This window comes from Cynocephalus volans, chromosome 2 (assembly GCF_027409185.1).
Source record: "Cynocephalus volans isolate mCynVol1 chromosome 2, mCynVol1.pri, whole genome shotgun sequence".
Taxonomy (NCBI): Eukaryota; Metazoa; Chordata; class Mammalia; order Dermoptera; family Cynocephalidae; genus Cynocephalus; species Cynocephalus volans.
The window spans coordinates 9,934,902-9,955,010 of record NC_084461.1 but is presented as its reverse complement, the minus strand read 5'-3'; the positions used below and the strand labels follow the sequence as shown (position 1 = coordinate 9,955,010).

Sequence of the window (20,109 nt, the reverse complement as noted above, 5' to 3'; positions counted from 1 at the left end):
GAAATAGGTATCTGTCGTATTAGATTTTGCAGACGGACACTAGGGCTCGGATAGGCTACTCATCTGAACTGAGATTTGAAGGGAGTCTCCGAAGCCCAGGCCCTCAAACGTGCCATCACATGGCTTTTCTTGGTGCTTCTGAAGCTCCTCTGAGCTCCAGGCAGCAGCAAACAACTGGGATTTTCCAGCACAGGCAGTGACCAGCGCCCTCGCCCACCTGCCCACCAGCCCACCAGGGGAGGCATGGCCTGGGTCTCTCCTGTCACAGCATGTCACTCCTCTGTGTGTGAAGAATGAGGACTCGTGGGCCCAAGACACTCACTATGTATTCAATCTGCGAGATGCGAGATGAGTAACTAGAGTGCTTACTGTGTTTATTTTATCTCCTTTGCATCCAGGGAAAGGGGGCGATAAGAGCAGAGGGAAGAAGGAGACGGGAAAAGCTGTGAGTTGGATGATGGGGTTTCTGGAATGTCAAGAGTACTGCGCTTTAGGGTAGCTTTCTGAGCCCATCTAGAGGTAAAGTGAAGATTGCCAGCCCCTTCTGAAGCAGTCAGTGGCTCTCACACCACCTTCTGAGTGTCTGTGGAGCACATCGTCTGTGTATAAGCCATTCTTACCCTACACACTCAGCACTTGGGGTTTTAGCCTTCTCTAACTAAGTGGGTAGGTGAAGTTTTGACTGCTGGATCAGCAACTAACCAAATATCTGTGGGTGCACATTATCTAAAGAGAAGTATTTTAGAACCCCCAAACAAGAGCATCCTTCCCTCACAAGGACCCAGCCCAGACTGTTCCTCATCTCTAGGACAGACTCAGAGCAGGCTGGGGGTAAGGATTTGCCCTAAAAATGGCAGTAGCCTCAAATCAGTATGTCTGAGTAAGGGGATGGATTACTAAGAGAGCAGAGGGTGATTATTGCTATGTCACAGTCCCGTCACTGAAAGATGTGAAGACTCTGATTCCAGTGTAGTGAAACCACTGTCTTCTCATTAAAAATGAGGGGTTATTAGACCAGTTTGAACACAAGCTCAAATGATCTCCACTAGAAGAGTAACTCTGCCCGTGCCCTTTTGAAAGCTACTATACATGCCATATGTCACATCTAGAAGGAATTGGGCTCCAGGTTGTTTTCTCTAGGCTTTAGAATTGTACGTAAAGCACTTGAGTTGTGTTGTATTTACCCTCTGTCAGACTCACTTGACAATAAACCACTCCTTAGGGAGAAGGGGTCGCACCTGTCCTAAGGTGCCCTTGCCCGTGGTGGCCATCGTCTTGTAGTCATCCTCAGGATGGCTGAGCCGGCCAGTGCCTTTGCAGGCCCTGAGAGCCAACACTGAGAGGACCAGCAGTGCCATCTTGTGGGAATGTTCTGGGCAACCTTGACTGTCAGCTTTGAAGAATGACGTTACAAAGCAGTGTCTGGGCGCAGTCGACTGAGGCATTCCCCTCTGCTCACCAGCCACGCTAATTATTATTTTGGTGTCCAGGAAATTCATAACGAAAATAAATTAAGACCAAGTCAGGATGATATTTCAAGAACTAAAAATGGCAGGAAAGGATTTGTATTTCATCTGCTTACTAGGAAATGCTCTTTTTAAATCATCCCAGTGGGAATATATTTTTCTGTAAGCCACAGGAAAGCACAAAGCCACAGATTCAGAGTGAAATTGAAATAGAGTTTCAGAATTTGCTCCTGTGTCGCCTTAAAGGCCCCAAGTTTTCATAAGGAGGGTCGGCAAGAAGACTGCTTTCCGGGGTAAATGACCACACGTGCTGGGCCACACCCCAAATCACCCCAAGTCATTGTAGGAGAAGAGGCCCCTGGTCCTCACTCACTCGGGGCTAGCGACAGCTGATCACTGCGTGCCCCTCCACCTCTGCGCCCCAGCACCGTGTCCTCCTTTCTGTCATGCACACGTGCACACATGTGGAGCTCAGCTCAAGCTTCACCTCCTGGGATCTGCATGGACTCCCCTTTACAAAGCAGTCCCCCAGTGTGTCCAGCACAGCGCCCTCTGTTTCCCTCCTGGCACACAATGCCATTTGTGCATCTCCACTTGACACTCGGACTCCTTGCTGGACTGTAAGCTCCTCGGGGGCAGCCGCTGTTCCGACCTGTTCTCCCCTGTGCTGGGAGGGGCTCAGTCCGTATCTGTGGAGGCGTGGGAGCGATGCTGTGGCTCTCGTGCGGTCCAGTGAGGTCCGTCCCAGCCAGTGCTAAACCCGCCCATCCCCCACCCCAGCAGGAGGGAATGCACAGGAAGAGATCCCACCGGTGGGACTGGAACTGGGGAGACCACTGGTGCCCTTTCCTCCCCTCTTATTGGTACACAGTACCCTCGAGGGGCTTTGTGGTGGGGGGCAGCAGAGCACTCCATGTGGGTTTGCCGCAGGTTAAATAGGGCCCGTCTGTGGCTTCAGCCTCAGGAGAGGTATCTTCTCATGGAACTGTTTAACTTCTTAGAGAATGAAATCGAGACTCTCACAGCTTTCTGAGCTCTGCCCCCTGACTCACCAGGCAACTTGACTTTTAGGGAGATTTTCAGGGGAAAATCCCTTTCTGAGCACCCACGTACTTTCTAACCAGGAAGGGGTAGTGCCACGTGCTGGCCCCTCCCATGTACTGACAGAGCCATCAGAGTCCTTTCCGGATGGCGCCGTGCTACCGCTGGACACTGTCAATGTCCAGGCCAGGGTTCCTTCTGTCATTGTTTCCTGGGTTGTGTTCAGAAGCCAGGGGTGCAGGAGGAGCTGGTGGGCTCAGTATTGACAGCTCCAGACCCCTTTCCTCCGAGCCCTTTCCCCAGAACACAGCCGGGTTCCACTGTAAGCTCAAGTAAGCTGGAGCTGGGGCCCACTGCGGCCTCTCACCGTCCTTGGCCACCATGTCACTTTCATTTGTTTCTTCTTTTCTTCAGTGGGCTGGGAAAGGGGAACAGTCAAGCTGTTCACATGTTAGCACTGGCCCGAGAGCTCCCCCTGGCGCTCAGGACCTCAAACAAGTTGCCAGCCTCTCTGAAGCAGCATCTCCTCTGCTATAAAATATAAAATAGAAATAACACCTGCTGAGGGGAATCAGATGAGTGAATAATGTATGTGGAAGTGCCCTGTATGCTAGTTAAGTGCTAAAGATATAAATGATAGTTTTTAAGAAAAAAATTAATTATCAAGTCAGAAAGTAAATAGTTAAGTAGATGTGAATGTATTGCACAGTCTGGTTGAATAAGGGAATCTCAGATTACATTTAGATTGCTTACCTTAAAAATCTGCATCTCTAAATCATATTCAGAAGACAGAATCTAAAAATCGAGGCTACTAAGCTCCCCAAAATGAGGGCTTGGGTTCATGGGCAAGATCATGTGCCTTATTCCAGGTCTGGCTCCCAGCCCTTTCCTACTGTGCAACCTTCAGGCAGATTACTGACCCTTTCTGATTTACTCCTCTTGTCTGTAAAATGGAGGTAATAGTTCCTGCTTTGCAGGGTTGAGAGGGTTAGATACAACAGTTCTAAATAAAGCACTTAACTCTGTGCCTGGACCATAGTAAGTGATGGATAAATAGTAGTTGTTGTCACCTAAGATCACTCCTATTCTTTAGGGAAAATAAAGAAAAAAAAGTGCGTGAAAGGCTGTGTCCCCTCCTTCAGTGTGAACACTTCCCACTGGTATTTTTAGAGTGCATTTATACGAAGAGGAGAAAGCATTTGCAGGGGATAGCTTGAGTGGTCTTCCTTGAACACAGATGAGAGCTGCTAAAATGGAAATGATTCTGTTAAATACTTGCACAACTCTCCAGTAAAGCCTGTGCTGCCATCTCGGCTATTTTCAATAGGATCAGTGACTTGACTGGATTCCCAGTTCTCTCTCTCTCTCTCTCTCTCTCTCTCTCTCTCTCTCTCTCTCTCTCTCTGTGTGTGTGTGTGTGTGTGTGTGTGTATGTGTGTCATCCCAAAATGCCCCTACATGGTAACTAAGCTGACCCTAATTATATGGGCATCAAATGCCTCCCTGCTGCACACAGTCCTGTCTTTGGTGAGGAAGGGCTTTGCATTTTTCTCGGGGTGCAGGGGCTCCCCCTGCACCAAAGGGAGGGAGGGAAGACCCCACATAACCAGTTGGGAGAGCAAGGCCGCAGACCTGGATTACTCCGAACACAAGCTGCCTGTCAGCAGTGATCTTACGAGACTAGTACTAGCAATCGGTTTTTCCTGGGAGCCCAGCATCGTTTCCCCGGGCTGACCTGCTCTCTGTAGCCCAGGAGAGAGTCATATTAGAACACAGGTGGTCTGTAAGGACTGTGTGGGCACATGTGGGGTGTCACGTGCAGTTCTGGGCAAAATCTAGAAACCACACTGGAACCTAAATGGAGAGCAATTGAAGGAATTTGAAGACATGCCCTTGAGCCTGGGAAATGTCCCAGGTTAGACTTGGGATGGGACCTCTGAGCAAAGTGCAGGAAGCCAGAATGCAGGTCACATGGGGACTTCCCCAATTGCCCTGGGAGCCCTCAGCTCCTGTCTGCAGAGGTGTGAAGGCACATGCAGCAACAGGTTCCACATGGAGGGATGCTGGATCAGGTCACCAGTAGGGTTCCGTCCAGCTCTAGTGTGCAGCATGTGTTGCTTTACACCTCAGAGCTGGGGCAGAAACGTCACGGCGTCGGGGACCTGCATTGACGAGGAAGCTCATGAAGTCTTAGAACACACAGTCAACAAAGTCAAGTCATCTCAATGATTTTATGTTGATTGCATGTTGGAATGGTAGTAATTTGGATATACTGAATTAAATAAAATATACTGAAATTTATTTCAATAACTGCTGTTTTGGAGTTCAGGGAAGTTTTAAAAACATGAATTCAGGTTCCTCAGCCCTCAAGACTTTCAGTTCAAGATAAGACCATCAAACTCAGTCTCAGTGATGTCTGCACTCCAAAGATCACCAGTTCACTGAGCATTTCTGCATTTTATCCTGCCCATCTGCAGTTTCCATGAAACATCAATGGGTGTAAGCCTTACTCGTTAAGGAAATTTAGAAAATAAATAACAGAGAACTTTTGTTAAGGACAAATGACCTTGTTAAGAGTTTGACGTGGTTCTTCAAAGGTGGACAGCAGAGACCTGTGCGTACACACATTCAGCATCCACTCAGTCCCAGGTGTGGCAAAGCTGCGGTTTCTGCTGACGTATGGGAATGCTACTGCGACTCTGATCCTGGCTAATTCTGCCTGGCTTGCAGTTCCTTTAAATTTAAATAAGCATGGTTTTTAAAGACTGGAAAGTCCTGAGGATATGGATAGGGTAGGGATGATAGTTTTCACTGTCTCTTGTTTCCTGAGAGAAAATAATGTCGCATCTTCAAAACAGCATCTGTCAGAATGATTTTCATCAGATTAAATAAATCCTCAAAGCAGCTACCACAGTTTATAGAATCTCAGAAATGTAGGTTGTACTTTGCATGGAACACTAATGGAATTTAAAACACGTGTTTTTTTGCAAGCACAGCTTTGTACCCAGATTCCTTACCAGGGTTTCTTGTTTGTGAATCTTTGTTTAAGCTATCATATCTCAAAGATTTTAGAAAGTGTTTTTACTATATAAATGTAATAAACAATCGTTTACAAAATTAAGGTGCCAATAATTGTGGGTGGAAAACGGTGTTGTGCTCAGGGGCCTCTGGCCGAGCTTGGTGAACACCTGCAGTGCGACATGTGCCATGCTGAAGGAAGAGTTCTATGAAGGTGGGCGTGGCTGGTAGACGCCAGGGACCAGGCCAGCCTTTTGCCGTCTGTTCACAGGCAGCTGCCATATGTTCTTACAGGCGATGATGGCCTTTTCAGTTTTAGAGAAGAGAAGAAGGATTTTTTCAGAGGACTTTTGGTTCTCAAAGACCTTGAAGGAACGATCAATACAGATTGATATTTATTATTCTTTGCTGCAAGGAAGCTTATTCTTAAAATTAGTTAAAATTAGCTAAATCTAAACCACAATGAGATACCACTTCACACCTATTAGAATGGCTTTTGTCAAAAAAAAAAAAAAAAGGAAATAAGTGTTGGTGAGGATAATTAGGAATCCTCGTGCATTGCTGGTGGGAATGTAAAATGGTTCAAACACTGGAAAACTGTTGGGCGGTTCCTCAAAAAGTTAGACACAGAATTATATGATCCAGCAATTCCACTGTAACCCAAGGGTCCATCTGCGGATGAGTGGATAAATAAAATGTGGTATAGACATACAGTGGAATATTATTTATCCAGCCTCAAAAAGGATTGAAATTCTGACACATGCTGCAACATAGATGAACCTTGACTCCACTTGTATAAGGTCCCTGGAGTAGTCACACTCAGAGAGACAGAAAGTAGAATGGTGGTTGCTAGGAGCTGGGGGAAGTGGGGAACAGGGAGTTATTTTTTAGTGGGTGCAGAGTTCTCATTGAGATGGTGAACAGTTCTAGAAATAGATGGTGGTGATGGTTGCATAACATTTTAAATGTACTTAATGCTACTGAACTGTGCACTTAAAAATGGCCAAAATTATGGTAAACAGTTTTTCTTAATTAGTTGCTGAACTAGGTTTGGTTTTAAAGCAAATTTAGGAGATGGGCGAGCTTGGGCTCTATCTTCAGCAGCAACATTTTCCTGGAGCTGACCAGACCTAAAGTAGACCCTCTGTTGGTGTCCCTGTTGATTCCCACCTGAGTCTCCTCTCTCTCGGCCAGAGAAGACTTTGCACATGCAGCATTGTTCTTGAATTGCTTTTTTTTTTTTTAAGTGCCATGTTAAAGCAAGAGCCTTACTTGCAAATGTGTTGGATATGCAGGGTTTTCCTTTACTTCTCTCAGAACCTTATTTCTTACCAGTATCAAACAGATGGAGGCACTGGGGAACAGCAGTGCAAGATAAAGTCTTTGGGATCTTAACATTGCCCCTCCCTTGCCCCAAGGTAACCGGACAGAATGCACATTGCTTTGGTTGTGCCCCAGAAGGCTGCTCTGACCTGAGCTTGCTGCCATCAAGTCACATTCCCTGTCTTGGCTTCAGAATTAGCCTGCTGGGGTACACACAAGGCCAAGTTCACATTCCTTCCATCCTGAGTCCCTTTGATGGGGCCTGCAGACCTTGGTTCATGCCAGCTTCTGGGCCGAGTCACAAACACCACTCCCAGCTGAGTGAATAGCCGCTTTGCACAGAGTATACCATGAAGCACCTGGTTTAGAAAGCCAGCCAGCACCAGCTCATCACCGCACCCCATGAGCCCCACCTCACCTCCACCCACTGCCCTGATTGCTATCGGAAGCACATTTCTTTACTCTTGAGTCCAACACGCTCTCCCTTGGCACACTCTCCCTTTCTGAGCAGAAACCAACAAGCCACTAATACTCAAAAGATTAGATGGTGACTCATCAAAACATAGGTGCCTCCTGTAAGATCAGGGTTTTAGCGAAGAGATCATCCTCCGCAGATGCCTATGGAGACCCTTGAAATCTGCAACCACACTCCCTGACACCCCTGGAATAAGCTGGGACTGGGGGGATCATTGTTATTACGGGGGGTCTCTTTTAGCCCTCATAGTCTTGCATGGCCACTCAGCAGTCGTGATGGGACAGTCTCCTTGAGGGGCTCACATGGGGACAAGATGCTGAAGTGGGTATTAGGAAGAGAGAACTGGCCTCAGCAGGCCCCAAGCAGTCAAAGGCCAAACGTGAGGCTGCTTCTGTTATGTGGGTTTCTGACATTCAGGCTGGAGCAGGTTTGTCATGATCCTTTACCCTCACAGTTCACACACATCTCCCGTGAGATGTCTCGAGGCTGTTGGGTGGAAGAGTGAGACCCATGGCGGGTCCCTGGGGTCTGGACACCTGTATGCACACAGATGGGAGCAAGTGCTGGGGATAAACTCCTGATACCCAGGTTCCCAAGAGCCACGGGTGGCATGGCTGCTGCATGGTGGGGCTGGGGTGTCACGAGGAGTTTGTCGGGAGCCTCCAGCATGGAGGCTGCTGGAAGCTACTGGAAGCTGGTGCCTGTCTTTTCTCTGCATCCAGTGTTTGCCACTCCACCTTCGCAAAGCAAGATCTACTAGTCAGGGGCAGCCTGCTTACGGTCCCATTTAGTGTGTGTGTCTATTTTATACCTCCATGAGTTGTCCCCTGATGGCACTGTCCCAACGGGGTCTTCTTACCTGTGGTAGAGGCATTTCAGAGGTGCATACACCATGTGCACTATCCCAAACTGTGTCTCATTGTTTTTAATCTATGATACATGCACCATCAAAAAAAATACATGGAACAGTATATCCTAACATTGAATTGTGCTCCACAGGTTCTCGGTTCAAGGAAGCAAATTACAAAACACTCTCTTTTTGTAAGAAAAGAATTTAATAAGAAAATAAGCAAGTACATCTACCCATAAGAAAGACTAGAAGGGTGTCTACCATGTAAACAGTGATTATCTCCAGGTGGTAGCAGTTGAACATGCTTTGATTTGTCTGCGTTTCAGCAACGAACCTGTGTTACTCTGGTACTGTGTTCCACTCCTCAGTACTGTGCCAGTTTTGGCGAGCTCAGTATGAGTTAAAATGTTAAGAAGTGACAGCAGCTTCACAAGGACCTTACACGTATAATACCTGGGGATCCATAGGGGCCTGGAGTTTTATGTAGGATCTCATGCCGTAGAAGTTGCCGGCAGCCACTGACTCCATGAGGACGCTAGGAAGGAAACCCTTGGTTGATGAGTCTCCAATGTATCCCAGTGTGAAGCTGCCTCAAAGAAGCGCCTGTTTCCAAAATTGCATTAAACCAGAACTGCTGGGCTTGCCCATGGTTAAGAGCTCAGTTGGTTAGAGTACGGTGTTTTAACACGAGGTCAAGGTTTCGGATCCCTGTCCTGGCTAGTCAACAAAAACACTGAGGATTAACCAGAAAAACAAAAACGTGAAGTGTTTTTAGGCAATTCTGCTGTTGGCTGCGATCTCTTTTCCTCTCTCACTGTATGTCTGCCCTGAGCTCAGGAGAGGGAGGCTGCTGAGCCGCACAGCCCATCGACATGACGAAAACCTCAGAAGAGCTTTGCCCGCATCCCCTCCCTGCTCCTCAGAGTGGCCCAAATGGCCACTGCTGATTCCACCCCTAAAAACAGTCTGGTCCACATTCACAGTGCCTGCCTCCGCACTCACCTGTAGTGAGTTGTTCTGTAAACCCGTCTTCTCCCATCTTGTCTTCCAGTCCACCCAAACCGACCGTGTTCATCTCTGGTGTTGTCGCCCGGGTAAGAGCTCCTCGCAACCTCCGCCAGCATCTGCAGTGGCCGCCAGCTCAGCACAGTGCGCCCTCCCCCACTCCTCCTGTTCCCGTTCAGCTCTGCCTGGAGTAACCAGACAACACTGCACATCTAACCCGGGTTGGGGCTTCCTGGGCGCTCACGTTCCAGCGAGCTTTTGTGCTTTTGCAGTTAAGAACGTGTGACTCAGCAGACGGGAGCCACACAGGCTGCAGAACCACCTCCCTCCTCAGACTGAGCCAGGGGTCACAAGCTAGGGCCCGCAGGCCAGGTGTTTTTAAGTGACCTGTGTGCTGAGAATGTCTTTATATGCTTAGATGATTGAAAATATCAAAATGGGAATTACATGTCACGACACATAAGAATTAATGAAACACAGATTTAGTGTCCACGAATGAAGCTTTGGTGGCATGGCCACGCCCTTTCAATTACAACCCATTTGTGGTTGCTTTTGTTTGCCGACCGTGCACTGAACTCATGGTTTTTGTCACACCTTTTACCTTAGAAGAGCCCCCTTCTGGTGAGATCTATATTTTTGTCTTAACTACAGACTTTCCACCAGCAAATTCCCACAGGAGTGCCGTCCATGGCTCTGTCCCTCAGGACATTCGATCTTTATCATATGTTGTCTGAAGAAAATGCCATAGTTGGGGACAGCTCACTGTTGGTGGAGCTGTGACCACAGCCACCCAGAGATCCTGGACGGACGGGTGGCATATGTACTACATGTGAGAAAATTGAATGCTAGCACAAGTCTGAGGTCACACCTCAGCCAGTTGCCCCAGCTCCAGTCATACACCCACTGATGGCACGAGAAGCTGATTCATCCCGGACACAGCCAGATACCTTCCCCAAGACTCAGCAGGTCAAATCTGCTCTGTCTTATGCTTTCAGCCCTTGCCTGTGACTTTCTTTCCCAACCAGCATCTAGGTCTGGCTCACAGCTGTGGCAGCAAATCTGAATTCAGACTAGATTTAGCCCTGTCTTGCCCCCATTCAAATGATCAGATGGTCTGTTCACAAAACAGACCTAGCAGAAGAAAGCTGCTGCACCCACCTCGTTGCGAGTGAGTGGTACGGTGCCTGTGTCTTGTGGCGTGGGGCAGTGAGCACTCACCGTCCTGATGGTGCTTGGCCTCAGTGCCACCTGCAGCTCCCAGCTCTGATAGCCATGAGAGCTTCCGGACCCCCTCCAACCAACAGGAGACAGGCGTCTGCCTGCTGATGGGTTCACCATTTCATCACCTACTCACAGTCCCCACCCATGCTGCAGGGACTGGGGGTGGACGCTGGGATTGGGGGCTTCCTCTTACACTCGCCCAGACGTTTACTGTTGATCAGCCTCTGTGTTCTGTGTCTCCTGACAGGGTGACAAAGACTTCCCCCCTGCAGCCGCGCAGGTGGCTCACCAGAAGCCCCATGCCTCCATGGACAAGCACCCTGCCCCGAGAACGCAGCACATCCAGCAGCCCCGCAAGTGAACCAGCACCCGGACCCCGCACCCTCCCCAGCAGTGCCATTCTCCTGCATGTGATATTCCGAGCAGAGAGAACTGGCACGCTGCAAAGTATTGCTCGGTTGGGAAATCTAAGACAAAGCAAAGCAAACCTTCCTTTGCCTTAAATTTCCATATTTAAAACTAGAAATGGCCCAAACCCCAAACCTTGTTTACAGGGCAGGGAGTCCTGGCTAGATGCCATTCGAGAGCCGTTGTGCCCCAGAAGTGCCATTAGCAGAGTTGACAAGACCCTAGTAAAATGAAGTCATTCAAACTTTAGCTTTAGTTCTGTTTTAGTGATTTCCTAGGGTCCTTATCTGTGATCTTAAAAACAAGAAGGCACAAATTGGGGAGCGTTAGATTAAGGTTAGGGGAAAATCTCAATCATTTCAGGCTTTTTAGTAATAGGACAATAAAATCTTCACACCCACAGGAGAGTCAGCAATAAGGAAGTTAATTAAGGTGGCAAGTTTTGGAAAGGCAGTGTAGGAAAGACCTTTGCCACAGGCGACAGCGACACCAAGTGTTCCTCCCTTGTGGGGTGAGGGGTTGCTGTACAGGTGATCAGGCTCTCACAGGGGAAGCCAAAGAAAAACACGCAGCTTTGAAATGGCTCTCTTATTCCAGGAGGCATCGTGCTGAGAAATGAAGATGTAGGCAGGGGAGCATTTCTGAAATGAGATCTCAACATGGGTCCCAAGTCCAGCATTGCCTCAATCCAGATAGGCTCCATGAGGAAAATCAAGGCAAACCTGAATGTTTCAGTAACCACACAGGTGGTTTTGAGTTCTGGAAGTGACCACTGACCAGGGCGGAGGAGGAGACATTGCTAATTCTGTGACACGTGAACAAGAGTCAAAAGCGTGAAAAGACCAGGTGAAAAACCTGCTCTTGTCTCCCTAGGGAGGTGTAACACCACATTCCCTTTGAGCTAGAAAACCTGTTTGCCAGTCAGTCTCACTGTCCAGAATCCCTCCTGCCCCACACATGTACCTGCCTGGGCCAGTCTTCACGGGCACGTCAGATTGTCCCCTGACCTATATATGTGTTTCCTGCTCAGAGCCACCCTGCCCTGCTCCCTGGATCTGGCCATAACATGCCGCGCCTTTCTGAAAAAACAAAGGGCTCATCTAGTTAGACATTAAAATCTTCTGGATCGAAGCTTATGGACAGGGTGCAGCCCCGACTGTCCTCTCCCCAACAATTGAATTTGCTGCAGGTCAGCAGTGTTACTGGAAGCAGGGTCCATACCACCAGCCTTCCTGATACCATTCTCCAGTCCACACCTCCAGCTGGTGTCAGTAGAAGCAGAGCTGTCAGGCCCAGCTCTCTCTCTTTCCTGAGGGACAAGCATAGCACTGCCTCACATTTTAAAGGCAGTGTTTGGCTTCCCAGCTAACTGACTTAGGGGAAGCCCGAGTGTCACCCTCAAGGCACTGTGTCATTTCCCCTCACAGAACACACGAAACTAGCAGCCTCCTCCTGGCTTGTCTTGGGAAGCCAGCATCTAGGAAGGGCCACCTGGAGCGGCAGCACCAATCAGGCCTGTACAGACCATCGTACCCTCGGCTACAAAAATTGAGAAGCATCTTGAATATTTTTTAGTTCTGCAGCTAGAGGGAGTGCCATTCTTTCCAAAGGTGTGTTTTTCCTGTACTTTTAACTAGATCTGGCATGCATCTCTAGGCTCTAGAACATTGAATGCAAAATGTTTTCCTAAATGAATTTATCCATGGTTAACACTGAGAATAATTATGATTATAAATAAAGTTCCTGCACTTCTCGTGGTTTGTCTATTCTTATATTTCAGAGTCCCTTTTACATTCTACTAGGGTTACCAGATGGTTTCAATAGAAATACAGACACATGTACATGATGGATATTTTCAAAAATTATTTCCCAGACACAAAGACGAACTATTGGACATCTGGCAACTCAGGTCTAATCATCTACTTAAAATGTCATAAAATGGAAAAGCTTAATACAGTTGATTAAAATATATTACTTGGGCCCAGCAGCTAGTTCTGTGCTACACAGGTCCTCTGGGAACAGATCTGAGCTAATTAGTAGTAGCAAGCCCGGGGCGGCAGTGAGCAGCTTTTGATGTGCAAGACATTCGCCTTTATCAAAGGTCTTCTGTGACCCTTGTGCGTAAGAAGAGAACCACAACTGTTAAACTGAGAGATCCAGAATCAGATCCCAGGATATGAGCTGGGAAGGGCCTTGAAGTTTTCTCACGCAGAGCCATGTTCATCAGGAAAGGACTGGGTGGCACACTTGCTTGGGCAAGGGGGTCCTGGCTAGAATCCATCTCCCGACAGCCCGGTCTTGCCTGCGCCCTCCGTATTGCCTCTGGAAGCTGCTGTTTGTTCCTGTTCTCTGGCATCCTGTGTCTTGTTCTAAATTGAGGACGGGAACCAGGGTCTTACTCATCTTGTATCGCTGGACGGAGAGTCTGCTGTCAGTAAATAAATAGTGGTGGACAGAAATGCAGACACGCCACAAACTGAGCAGAACTGTCCTCGAGGGCTTTCTGCATCGTTCGAAAGCATTATTGTCACCTGCATCAGGTTCCTGAGGCTGCTGTGGTGTAACAAACGGGAGTCTAGAAGTTTGAATCAATGTGTTGGCAGGGCTGTGCACCCTCCAAAGGCTGTGGGGGAGGATCCTTCCTCGTCTCCTCCAGCTTCTGGCGGTTGTTGGCTATCCTTGGCACTCTGGCTCATGGCAGCATAAATCCAAACTCACAGTGCCATCACATGGCCATCTCCCTCTATGTGTGTCAGTGTCTGAATTTCCCTCTTCTTCTAAGGACTCCAGTCATTAGATTACTGCCCAGTCTAATGCAGTATGACCTCATCTTCACTAATTGCATCTGCAAAGACCTTTCCAAATAAGGTCACATTCACAGGTCTTGAACATGTCTTTTGGGGGGCATTATTCAACCCAGGACATAAACCATATGCTGAAAAGCCAGGAACCTCACTCCCAGCCCACACCATTTTAATAACTTCATTCAGTAAATTGCTTTTCTGAAAAGAAAAAAAAAAAATCTTTTCTGTGAGAATGCCTCACCTGCTACAGATATAACACAGTGTCACTGGCCATGGAGCAGTTAAAGCCCATCTGCAGGGGTCAGGGAGAGAAAGACTGGAAGCAGGGATTTGAAGGGTCGGGAGGGCTGTCTGCCCCTGGTTCCAGTCACTTGTGAGAGCTGCAGCTCTCAGTCACACATGCCCTCAGTTCAGAGTCACTGTGCTTCCAGGTCCCACTTGTTCTCTAAGACAGTGCTCCATCAGCGGTGGTTGTTTCATTTTGCAAATGGAAAGATTGAAGCTCGGTGTCCAGTGTCAAAAGTCACTGTTAGCAAACACTTCTCCAAGGAAGATACACAGATGGCCAACAAGCAGAGGAAAAGGTGCTCAACATCTTTAGTGACCAGGGAAATGCAAATCACATATCCACAATGAGATGCCACTTTGTCAAGATGGCTAGAATCAAAAAGTCAGATAATGACAAGAGTTGATGAGAATGTAGAGAAATCAGAAACCTAATACAGCACTGCCAGCAATGTCAAGCGGTGCAGCTACTGGGGAGAACAGTCTGGCAGTTCCTCAAACAATTCAACATAGTTACCACATGCCCCAGCAATTCTCTCCCAGGTTTATACTCAAGACGAGTGAAAACATGTCAACACAGGGATCCGATCAAGATGGTGGAATAGACGGTCCCCAGCGTCACTCTCTCCCACAAGTCAACCAAATTTACAACTATAAAAATGTAACAGCCAAGCTGGGGCCACTGGAGCTCAGGGGAAGAGGAGGAGAGACCTACAGAGTTCATGAAGGTGGGCGAAACCACAATGAGAGAAAGAAAAAGCTGCTCTGAGCGTTTCGGTTCGCAGCTGCTTTAAGGCTCGAGCTAATGAGCACATGGAGCAGGAGCCGGCAGAAGCTGCAGCTGTGCCCTTCAGATGGAGTTGCTTGGAGGCAGCAGGGGAGAAGAGGGTGTTGGTGGCCCCCAGGACAGCAAGACCACTAATAGTGTTCCCGTGGACCCACACAGGAGCGAGGAGCCAGAACAACCAGAAAAAAGGGGAGCCATTCAGAGGCCAGTGAGTCATCGCAAGGGACCAGTGCAGGGCCCATCCCATGGGAAGTGTTTGTAGCACGGGCGGTGGGGGAGACAGGCCCACCAGGGGAACACTGGGACACAGCAAGGACAGCTGATCTGCCCCCCAATCAGCACAGGACCACTCAGAAGAGACTGGTCAGGAATAGAGAATTGCATGGGGTGCAGTTTGATGAAAGGACTCAGGCCCAGATCAGAGTTTCTACACAACCCAGGTGCACTGGGTCTGTGGAGAGCCGAAAGTACCTATGAGGTCAACCATTAACCCCTGAGCTGCACAAAAAACCTTCCCTAGGGAAACAGCAGCAAAGTAGCAATTTAAACAACCACACAGCTCAAGTACTGGTTCCCACAGGAGGTTCCCCCATGTTAGAAGCAAAGAACAAAAAATTAGTTCTGGCCCAGTCACACCACCAGCACCTTGGGGCCTGCCTGGGAACTGGAGGCTTGGATCTGGGGATGGACCCCACTCCCACTTCCAGGCAAACTGCACCAGTGCCTTGGGGCCATCCTGGTGACCCAAAGCATGGAGAAGGGGAACTGGACCCCCCTCCCACAACCGGGCACACCACGCCAGCACCTTAGGGCCTGCCCAGGGACCAAAGGCAAGGAGAAGGGGACCGGACTTCTCTCCCACAACCAGGCACACCACGCCAGCACCTTGGGGCCTGCCCAGGGACCCAGGGCATGGAGAATGGGACCAGACAACCCTCCCACAGCCAGGCACAACATTCCAGCACCTCGGAGCCCACCCAGGGACCTGGGGCAAGGATAAGGGGAACGGTCCTCTCTCCCACAACTAGGCACACCAAGCCAGTGCCTCAGGTCCCGCCCAGTGACCTGAGGTATGGAGCCAGGTACTGGACCCTCCTCCCACACCAGGCATAAAATGCCAGCACCTTGGGGCTCACCTGGGTACCTGAGGCATCGAGAAGGGGACTGGATCCTCCTCCCACAACCAGGCACATGGTGGCAGCACCTTTAGCCCTGCCCAGAGACTCGGGGCATGGAGAAGGGGACCAGACTGCCCTCCCTCAACCAGGCACACTGTGCCAGCACCTCGGGGCCCACCCAGGGACCTGGTACATGGAGAAGGGGACTGGACCCCTCTCCCACAACCAGGCACATTGCGCCAGTGCCTTGGGGCCTTCCCAGGGACCAGACGCATGGAGAAGGGGACCAAACACACCCCACAACCAGGCATACCACCAGTGCCAAGGAGCATACCAAAAACAGCACCTCTACTTGGGTGGCCCACCACAGCCACCACAGTAACCATGGCTGCCACAAAAGTGGCTAGATGCCACAGCCACCACACAGATGGGCCACCAACCATTGGAGCACATTCACACAAGAAGAGTCACTAGCAAAGACAAAGAAAAGAAGATGATGTCTCTTTCCACAAAACCCATTTCAGAGTGACAGAAGATGCATCTGCTCTATGATAATATTGGGGGACCTGATCATATCTCTCTCAGCGTTGGACAGATCATCTAGGCAACAAATCCACAGAGTAACCATTACTCTTTGAGAAGGAGAGAAGAAATCTAGGGTTATCAGAGGCGGGAGGGGGAGGCAGAGGGGGATGGGGAGAGATTGGACAAGGGGCATAAAGAATAATTATGATTTGTAACAAAATATATGCTAGTAATATTGATTTAATCAACATATCTTAATGTTCAAGCCCCAAAATATGTATAATCGATTTTGATTCAACAAATAAAATAATTTTTTTAAAAAAAAATATCAACACGAAAACACGTACACATGTGTTTACAACAGCATTATTCACAGTAGCCCAAAGTGGAAACAATCCAAATGTCCATCTGCTGAAGAATACCACGTTTTGTGTATCCACACAAAGAATATTATTCAGCCATGAAAACGAGTAAAGAACTCAAACATACTGCAACACGGAATAACACTGAAAACATGCTCAGTGAAAGAAGCCAGTCTCGAAAGATCACATATCATAGGATGCCATTCATAGGAAATGTCCAGAACAGGGAAATCTATAGAGACCAGGCTTAGGGCTGGTGGGGGCAAGGAGAATAGGAAGGTGACAGCTAAAAGGTGTGGGGTTTCTTTCGGAGGTGATGAAAATACTCTAAAATCAGCCATGGGGATGCGTGCGTGTCTGTGAATGTGCTTGAGAGCCATTGAAGTGTGCACTGTAGATGGAAGAGCTGTTCAGTATGGTAGCTACACCTCAAAGATGTTTTCTTAAAAGTCACTGTTAGCAAATGGCAGAGCTGAGGCTTGAATCCAGGTCATTCTGACTGCAGAGCATCGTCTCCATGGTGCGTCGTGTCTCCCTCAGCCACGGTCTTGGGAGGAAAGAACAGGAAGCCCAGGTAGGAACTGCTGCTGCTGCAACACGATCGCAGAGTGTGGTTCTGAGGCGAGGGACAGGAGACGCAGGAGATGCTGCGGCTGCAAGGTTGGGTGGCCAGGGTGTTGGGGAAGGTGTTGACAAAAACGAGCACCGACAGTGGGAGAATGAGTGTGGGAGGCGAGAGACCACGGGCAGAGTCCGACATGTCCCTCTCCAGGCAGAGTGACTGAGTGGGGCTCCGACAGGTGGAACCAGAGCCTGTGGGGTGCAGGGCGGGAGAGCAGCTGGAGGTGTCTGCAAGGAGGTGCCGCAGAGGTTGGGCTGGGCGAGGGGGCACGGGCCAGCCCCGGCACAGCTACGTGAACCCAAAGTGTGACGGAGGGAAGGGGAGCGCACATGGACGGGACCTGGGGGCTGAGGACAGCCAGGCGCTAAAGACAGGCGACAGTTCTATCTCCTGGCGACCCGAGAGCAGGGGTCTCTGGTGAGTGGGAGGCCTGAAGCCAGACTTCCCAGGAGTCAGAGTGGAGAGGTTTGTCCATAATGGGAAGAAGGGGAAAGTGGGTTTGAAGAAGGGACGGCTGTTTTTAGCATGAGCTAAAGGGAGAACTGAACATGCTGTGGGGAAGGCCCAGAGTGACTGAAGGCATGGAAAGAGAACAGCGGCCAGATGGTCAGTGATGGCAATGGTAGCTGAGTCACTGGAAGGTGGGCTCGGGCTCCAGAGCAGGGAGCCCACCCTGGAGATGAAGACAAGCATGACAGAAGTTGGTGTGGACGCAGGACAGTGGTGCTGAGGTCCGGAAGAGGACAGCTAAGGCCACCCGCTCAGCAGCGCCAGCTCAGCCCTCTCAACAAAGCCCGTGGAAGGCCGTCTGTGAGCAGGCGACGGAAAGGTTGCAGTGTGTGAGCCGCAGGGCCAGTGAAAGACGATTCAGAAGGTTGTCGAGCCTGGGAAGACTGAGCTGAGGTAGAGCGGAGCCGTAGTGGAATCGCTGCGCCAAGCTTAGACTCCTCCAGCCGTGGCAGGGGACTTGGAGAAAGGAGAGGCTGCCCACACTCCAGGGGCAGTGGGGATCAGCATCGTGGTCGGTGCAAGGCTGTGGCCCAGAGGGTTAGGAGCACTTCCCACCATGCACTGAGAGCTGCATGTAGGGCCCAGCCAGGGAGCAGTCACAGCCAGCGTACACCAAGCGTTCGTACATGCACTTTTGTTATTTGTTATGTGCTAGGCCTTTATGTACCCCATCCACCCCAGGATGCAGACCCCGGTGTCATCACACCCACTCACAAGACCAGGAAACTGAGGCTTGGAAGACGGACTTGGAGGCAAGCAGTGTTACCACAGTCACGTGTTCAATTATCAAGCAGACCTCATGGCCTGCTAGCCCAGGAGGGGCAGGTACTGCAGAGACAGCACCTTGGGGTGTGAGGGCAGGGGAGAGACAGGCAGTCAGAGGAATTCGGGGTGGCGTAATGGCAAATGTGATGGTTAATCTCAGGTGTCAACTTGACTGGATTACGGAATACCTAGAAACGTGGTAAAGCATTATTTTGGGTTATGTCCATGATGGTGTTTCCAGAAGAGAGTAGCTTGTAGGCCTGAGTGGACTGGGTGGGAAAGATCTACCCTCAGTATGGTGGGCACCATCCAATCACTGGGGGCCCGGAGAGAACAAAAACAGAGGAAAAGGAGGACCTGTCACTCTATCCGCTGGAGCTGGGACACACTCTGCTCTCCTGTCCATGGAAATCAGAACTCTAGACTCCTCAGCCTTTGGGTTCCAGGTCTTACCCCAGCAGCACCCTTGGCTCTCAGAACTTTGGCCTCGGACTGAGAATCACACCATCAGCTGGTTGTGTCCCGGTCCTGAGGCTTCCAGACTTGGACTGGGCCGCACTACCAGCATCCAGTTGGCAGACAGCCTATCGTGGTACTCCTCAGCCTCCACAATCACAGGAGCCAATTCCCCTAATAAGTCCCCTCTCATATATCTATGTACATAACCTGTCTCTTTGGAGAACCCTGACATGTACAGCAAAGATCCAACTGAGAAAAATCGAGGAAATGAGAAGGCCTGGGAGGGTCCATTTGGATGCTGAAACCCCAAGGACTCTGAGACCGATGCTGAAATCTCAGGGACACAGAGAGTCGCCAGCGCTAGTAGATGGTAGCATTTGGATTGGGAGAGGGTGATTTAAGCAGAAGGCAGAATCCACAGAGAAAGATCTGTTGCAAGGGCACATGCTGATCTGAAACCCTCACAGGGGGCAAGAAGCTCTGCTTAGGGAAGACAGGGTGGGGGACGGCTGTCCTCTGTTGAGCAGAGCCATGGGTATGTGGGGTCTTGAGCAGACACAGCCGGCAATGGTCAGGTGGTGAAAGGGGGGATCAAAAAAGGGCAGGGCTGATGGCACTGCAAGGCAAGCCCAGGCTCCAGCCACACCTGACTGGTTCACACCTCACCCCTGATGAGCACAGAGTCCCTCCATCAGCATATCTAGACCCCAGTTCCGCCCTTACCGAAGCAGGCCATTGTGTACCCACAGAGCCTTGTGAGGACAAGAAGGAATTGTGTATACCAACCTCTTGCTTAATGCAGGCACTCAGTAAACGGAGGCAGGGCTGGGATCCATAGGACAGGGATCCCCACATGGACATACGTGCTGGGAAGGTGCAAAGGTTTGCGATTGGCGAGGAGAGAAGATTCCAGAAAGGGATGCTGGGATCCCTGACAATCAAGAGTGTGTTCAGGAACAACAGCAAGGTACTGGACAGGAGGCCTAAGTCCCAGGTTCATGACAGCCAGAGCAGGGATGGGCTGGAGGATCCCGAGGACCCTAAGGACCCTCTAGGGACCACGTG

The 20,109-nt window shown here is 49.7% G+C and overlaps 1 protein-coding gene across 1 annotated transcript in view; it reads left to right on the top strand.

The window, feature by feature from the left end:
- The window catches only part of DAP (death associated protein), a 62,059-nt gene extending 49,499 nt beyond the window's left edge, over positions 1-12,560 (top strand). The window contains exons 3-4 of the mRNA XM_063086875.1: positions 9,225-9,267; positions 10,647-12,560. Coding sequence (XP_062942945.1) covers positions 9,225-9,267; positions 10,647-10,760 — 157 coding nt within the window. The 3' untranslated portion in view covers positions 10,761-12,560. The remainder of the gene's footprint in view (positions 1-9,224; positions 9,268-10,646) is intronic.
- The last annotated feature ends 7,549 nt before the right edge of the window (positions 12,561-20,109 follow it).